We start from the raw sequence: 6,966 nt of genomic DNA on the forward strand, positions 1-6,966 counted from the left end.
AGAAGATGTGGCCATCAAGAGATGAATCCTTTTCAGTGATCAGTGTAATATGAAAAGTTCTGTTATGGTAAGTTCTACCTCATAAACCGCCTACACCTCTCTCAGCATCTCAGCAGCTTTGCTGACTATCTATATACCAATCTACCTACCTATACTGTTCTCAAAGCATTTAGTCTGATTAATACTCAGTACGAGTATTAGACATACTCAGAAATGAGACAAAAGCACTCTTCGCAACTCAAACACTCTACTTTTTTATTCTATCACATATTCTGTAGGCAGTTATATTTTTAATTTATGCATCAAAGTCTGTTTTATATGCACAGTGCTTCTTGCCATGAATAAAAGCATGTGTAACAACAGGGCAATTTCACTTATCTCAGATTACGATCTACAGATATCATGGCAGCCAAAAGCACCCTCACATCTGCTTTTAGCTGGTGCAGTATCCATAGATACCAAGGTCAATCTGTAAGAGTAGCGGGGAGCATCACAGATTAAAAAAAACACTTTGGTGCATATCATGAACATGTGATTCCAACCTGACAAGACAAACTCCAGGACTAAACTTTGGTACACATGAAGCTCTCTGTTCATGGCATTGTGTCATGGGGGCCAGCTCACAATGAACACTGAAGCACACTATCCGAAGCAACTAATGATCATGGTATTATAACACCGGACCGTGCAGATCAGTGTGCCATCCCTAAATCTGTCAAAATGAATCTTAATGAGTTCACTTAACGATATATTGCTGCATCACCACTGACAAATATTTTGGGGCTTTACTGCTATCAGTAAAATCCACTCAGCTCCCAAAGCCTACTTTTCCTGTATGGTAACATTCCATTATTAAATGGGGGTGGGGTGGTGGTGGGAAGCGGGAGGGATACACTGCTATAACTGAAAATAAGCCATACCCATGCCAAAAAGCAGGGCCCATAATATATTGTTGGCCCACATACCCAATGCTACTTAATGCTAAGTACAGTACGTTCCTATTAAAAAGGAATAACTGATGCAGGTAGGGCTCCTAAGAGCAAGAGCGGGACAATGCAATAAATAGAAAACAGAATCTATTGTAAGAGATGGGCAGCACACTTTATGTCCCTCATGGCAATTAGACTAACAACACAATAATGTGTGCGTTGACTCAGAACTAAGAACCATTAACTTCAATGGGACTTGTGCCTTGGGAAGCAACCTTTGATTAGCTGCACTTAGTTCCCACTGAAATCAATTGGCCAAGTCATGACTAAGTTACCCTACTGATCTCAATGGGATCTAAGCTAGCTTAGTCCAGACCTAAGCCAACATTTTCCTCTGATAAAAGCAGGTTCTCTCTTTAGTAATCTTTTGAATGAAATACACTGCACGGAATGCTTTTTTAAAAAACATCTGCAGCTTTGTGTCCATAAGGTCTATGCTATCTATCCCAACCTGCATTTTGACACAGAATTTCATCCAAAACCAAATGCAGAGAGCAATTAGTTAAAAGGAGCGACCATTTCCTTTATTTCAACAGGATTGCTTCATCGCCTTGCACTCCGTATTGATCATCAATATCCCAAACCTAATTAGTTCAGATCATGGATATAAGATTGCCTCAAGTAGGGTTGATCAACAGGGTTAATACTGGATTTTGTCTGGCGGAGGTTTTTCTGTGCCCTTAACGGCAGTGTGGCTAGCACATATTGAGCTTGCAGGAAAGCCCCCACTTTTGATTTTCTGCCTGTTGTGCTGTTAACGGCACAGAAGCCCAACTATAAAAAGGTAGCAACTCTAACTGCTAACATCCCACAAGCTGGGAACTGAATTGACCAAGACTGTTGAATTTCCCAAGAGCAAAGCATATAAAACAATTCAAAATGATCATCAAACACAGCAACAACAATTCCGTTAACGACTTCAGCATTCACTGCATGGATGAATGTAGTTTGAAGTTCTGATAAATTTCCTTTTCCTGATTGCTTTGTATCATCAAGAGATCACAGTAAGCAACACTATCTAATTATCACCAGCTTCTCCATTTAAGAAATGACAATGCTGACAAGGTTCCCGCAGGAACACATTAAGAATCTACCTACCAGCTACCGTGGAGTGGTCCATGTAAGTAATCAGAGCGTAGTAAACGGCCTGAAGATTAACACTCGTGGGTTTTTTTAATGGTGTTCTCTCATACATGACTTAAACATCGCTAAAGATAATTGAAGTTAAGTGGATAGAGGAAGCTAGCCTTTAATTCTCAGAATCTCTCATCTCAGTAGCCTGAGTAACCTGGTGACTTCAATGAAATTAATCATGTGTAAGAGATTTATGGCTTCTGCATCCCAGCGAACAGTTGGTTTTTCCTTCCTAATTTTCAGTTCTCAAATGAGCCCAGACACAGCCCTGTCACTTTCAATATTAGGTCTCCAGCCACCTGGCCTGGCATTCTTATTATCAGAGCAGATTCACACAGATGATAAGACCCATCTATCAAAGGAAAGTAGCCAATGTATTTATAGCCAGCCAGGAAACAACTTGCCTTTGGCTCTGGAATTTCAGGGCAAGTCAGCAGCCTTCAGTCTAGCAGGAACGCTACCTTATTTGGTACAGCAAGCACATTTTTTAAAAAAAACGATTGTTGTGTCAGGAAAAGCCATTAAGTTGAACAGTATTGGTAATGCAATCCATATTTTCAGCAAAACAGACTCTGCTTTTTTCATCAGAACTGGGTATAGTTTCTGTACCTACAGAGACACACCGTAAATAGGTTTGCTTGTGCTGCAGTGGCATTTATTGCACATAGACCGATGACTTATACAGTAGTAAACTGCACCAGAGTATATAAATACATTATAAAATGCATACACACTCACACATGCACGAGCGCACACACACACACACAAACAAAAAATGGGAAATGACAATGAAGTGTTGAAGTCTCAACAGGTTCACATGGACTCTTGGGAATAAAAAATATAACTTATAAAATCTCTTAGAACAGATTCTTTTATAGTATGAATACACTTACAGTACCTCCATTAAATAATATAAAACACTTTTTTTTTTTAATAAAATGACAACATATCAGACAACAACAAATATCAGGATGGGATTTGATGCTTTTTAAAAACAACAACACCCTTCTTTGTTTTCCAGTGGATCTCTCTCTCTCTCTCTCTCTCTCTCTCTCTACTTGTGTGCGCGTGTGTATGTGTGTGTGTAAGAGACAGAGAGCATTTATCAAACTACAATTGCTAACACTGTGCAAAAGAAAAACCTCTCTCATTCTTTTCAAATGTGCAGTAACATTTCTGGTTCCCCCAGCCAATTCCCCCCCTGTTAAATTTTCAATGTGAACAAATTGTCTACAGAGGATCAATGCTCCTGCCTCTCTCTCTCTATATATATATAAAACAAAGACAAAACCCTAACTAATGATACATAAATAAGCTGTTTAATATAAACACATTTGTTTTCTGTACAATATGCACAGCTTGAGGTAGACGTTTTATAGCCTGATTGCTGTTGTCTCATAGGACAAGAAAATTGCACACCCCCCCCAGAAAGTCAATGGGATGAAAAAATCAAAAACAGGAGAGATTTGTTCAGAACACGAACATGACAATGAACAATATTACTGATGTATCTTTACCTTCTAGATGTTTAAGAAGAGTGTGGCCACTAAGTTATTAAGGCTACAAGCTAACACACACTTACTTGCAAGTAAGTTCCATCAAACTCATAGGATCAGACTGCATGGTAAAACTCGCAGGAATAGTTTTTCAATGGCTTATTAAAGAGACTTTTAGCACGGTTTGCAAAGGTGCTGAGTGCCTGAAATTTGCACTGGGTGACCAGCACTTCTTTTTTTAAAAATAAATAAATAACCAGGCTACTTTTTCTGCTACTGAATGCCTGGGATTAGTACAAACAACGAAAAAAACGCTCTATGTAGCTCTGCGGTCAAGCCAACAAGGGCTTGATCCTGTTTCCCTCAATATCAGGAGAAGAATCCCCCGCCCTTTTCAACGCCTGTCAGTCTAAGTGCCTGCCACGACTTCAGCTCTTTCTGAAACACTTCTTGTGCAAAGTCCTTCCAACTTATTTCTGCCCTCTTCCTGGCTCACCAACAGCCCCTCCATGCAAATATTATTATCATTAATAATAATAATCCAAATATCTTGGGGAAATGGGCCGTTTATCTCTTTTGTTCAATGGTCAGTTGCTCTCTGTTTGCTTCGGTTTCTGATGAGTCAGAAGTGGTCCGATGCATACACGTTCACCTGCTTTTCACCTTAAGTAAATAAAATCTCTCCCCCTCCCCTGCAAGTGAGACAGCTCAGTCTGGTGTTTGTATATTAGCCAGTCCCCGGGGGGGGGGTGTTTTTTTCCCTTGCCTGTTTCTTTGGTTCCCCTTCTTGAACTGAGGTGCCCACCTAATCCATGGCTTTGATGCTCCCCACCATCTGCCCTTATACCTTGGATTCTGAATAGGAGGTTTTACTGTTCCTGTCCTCTAAGCTGGAGTCACTTCCATCCTGCGTCCCACCATTGTAAGCAGACCATGTCCCTCCCAGAGTGCATGGAGGGCTGTTACCCAGAGTACTGATGAAGCCCCCAGGGTAACGAGAGAGCTCCGTAGTGGTAGCATGCAGCCTTCGGTCGGCTTTCCTAGGGCAGCAGAGCAGCCTCTTGAAGGCTTTGCGGAAATCGGGGCTCCTGCAATAGATGATGGGATTAAAGGCAGAGTTGGCATAGCCCAGCCAGTTGAAGAAGACAAAGAGCTGGTCAGGTACGAGGCCTCTGTTGAAAACTTTGACCACGTTGACCAAGAAGAAGGGTAACCAGCAGAGAGTAAAGACTCCCATGATGATGCCCAAAGTCTTGAGGGCCTTCTGTTCCCTTACAGCCAAAATGCGGGAGGTTTTCCTTCTATTGGCTTGACCATTGCCCAAAATTGGCAAGTCCTGGTGGACTGGCTGATGTTGCTGCTGGTGATTGTTGTAGAACCTGCCCTCGCACTTGTCGATTTTCTTCATCTGCTCTTTCGCTTCTCTGTAGACCCTCAGGTAGACAAAAATCATAACAAAGAGGGGGATGTAGAAGGAGATGACAGAGGAGGCGATGGCATAGGCCCTGTTGGTGACGAAGTCGCAGCAGCTGGGGTTTTCGTAGCACTCCATAGCATCATGGCCCGTGTCTCTCCACCAATGCATCATAATGGGCAAGAAGGACACCAGCGCGGAAATTGCCCAAACGATGCAGACAATGATCTTGGCTCGTCTCTTCGTCATGAGGCTCTGGTAGTGGAAGGGCGAGATAATGGCCAGGTAGCGGTCAATGGCGATGACGCACAGGGTCTCGATGCTGGCCGTCACACACAGGACGTCCACCGAAGTCCAGCACTCGCACAAGAAGGAGCCCCACAGCCACGAGTCACGCACCACCAGCGTGGCCCCAAAGGGCACCACCACGGAGCCCATGACCAAGTCAGCGCAAGCCAGGGAGGTGATGAAGACATTGGTGAGGGTCTGCAGCCGCTGCGTCCGCCCGATGGCCGCGATCACCAGCCCATTGCCCACCACGATGAATGCCACCATCAAGGACATCAGCAGGCTCATGCCCACCACCCACTGCTGGGACAGCTCCTGGGGGGCCAGCTGCCTGCTGTCGCCTGAGGCGTCGCTCCCGTTGCTGTCGCTGGAGGCGTTGGACCTGTTGTGAGCGCTGTTCTCCAGGAAGCCCCATCCATCGCCCATGGCTGTCCAAGTGAGGCTCACGTCAGGGCAGCCCGGCCGGAGGCATGAAGGCGAAAAGAGGACCTGCCCTCTCGCAAGCGCCCGAGGAGCGGCGGCGGCGGCGACGATCGACTTCCCGCAGCTCCTGCAAGCGCCGCCACTTGCTCGGGGGCTTTCAGCATGTTTGGGAGCGATCCTCCGGCGGCCCGCGCCCGCGACGCCTCCCCACAGCCTCGACGTCAGGTGCCGGGCAGCCAATGGCGAGCCGAGGCGCCCGCGGCCGCTCCTCCGGAGATCAGAAGAGGAGCTCGACAGAGCGCGAGAGGGCCAGAGCCGCCCAGGGTCCCGGCGGAGCGGAAGCCGCGGGCTGGGCTGGGGGCCAGGCGCCGCGCGCCCAGCCGCACGCCTTGCCGAGCTGGTGGGGATTCCCCTCGCCAGGGAAGGCGCCGGAGCCCGCGGAGAACACTTGCCTTCCCCCTTGCGAAGGCGCCCCCCGAAACTGCGGCTCGAAGGGACGAGCGAGGTCTCGGGGCTGCGGGAGGCGCTTCTCCAGCCGCTGCCGGCCAAGTGTCCTTGCGGCGCCCTTTCCTCCTCCTCGCCGCTCCACCACCGCGGGGCGGACGACCCTCCCTGGCCAGAGCGAGCAAGGGAGGCTGAGCGAAGCCTCGGCACAGCCGCCACCGGAGCAGAGCGCCGGCGCCGCAAAGAGCAGCCCGGGCCCGTTGCCACAGTCCCGGCTGCGTCTCTTCGAGGAACCCCCCCCCCCCCGGAACCGGCCGCGAGGGTCCCTCCCGCTCCGGGCCAAGGGGCTTGGCGCCCCCTCTCGCCCGGCTGTGGGGCGGCGGCACGAGGGGAAGTGGGCTCAAGTCTGCGCTGGAATTGAGGGCGAGGCCACCTTGCACTTCCTTCACAGAGTGGGCCAACCTGCTATTTCCTCGGGTTCTCAGTATTTAAGCTGTTATTTGTATTAAGTTATCAACTCCCCCCTCCCACTTCGATTTACAGAAATATTTGGAAAGTTAACTCACTTTAAAAAAAAAGTATAGACAGACATATACAGAAACACTCACCTAAAATAAACCACACCAGGCTCTGGAACCCCTCAGTTTTTTGGTCTGTGGCTTGGCCTGCTTGCTTCACACTGAATGACAGGCTGTGAGGACCCACAGTTTTGTGCAGTGTGTTGGTTGCCTCATACAGTGTTCTTTTTATCTTTTAAAAAAATGTTTAGGGGCACTCA

At 47.2% G+C, this 6,966-nt stretch overlaps 1 protein-coding gene across 1 annotated transcript; it reads right to left on the bottom strand.

Moving 5' to 3' along the window:
- Positions 1 to 2,752: 2,752 nt before the first annotated feature.
- On the bottom strand, positions 2,753 to 5,923 carry ADRB1 (adrenoceptor beta 1). Its single transcript, XM_079978479.1, has one exon. It carries the CDS (start codon positions 5,745 to 5,747, stop codon positions 4,461 to 4,463), a length of 1,287 nt encoding a protein of 428 aa, XP_079834605.1. The 5' UTR covers positions 5,748 to 5,923; the 3' UTR covers positions 2,753 to 4,460.
- Positions 5,924 to 6,966: the final 1,043 nt, after the last annotated feature.

Source organism: Podarcis cretensis, assembly GCF_951804945.1.
Source record: "Podarcis cretensis genome assembly, chromosome: 5".
NCBI classification, from domain to species: domain Eukaryota; kingdom Metazoa; phylum Chordata; class Lepidosauria; order Squamata; family Lacertidae; genus Podarcis; species Podarcis cretensis.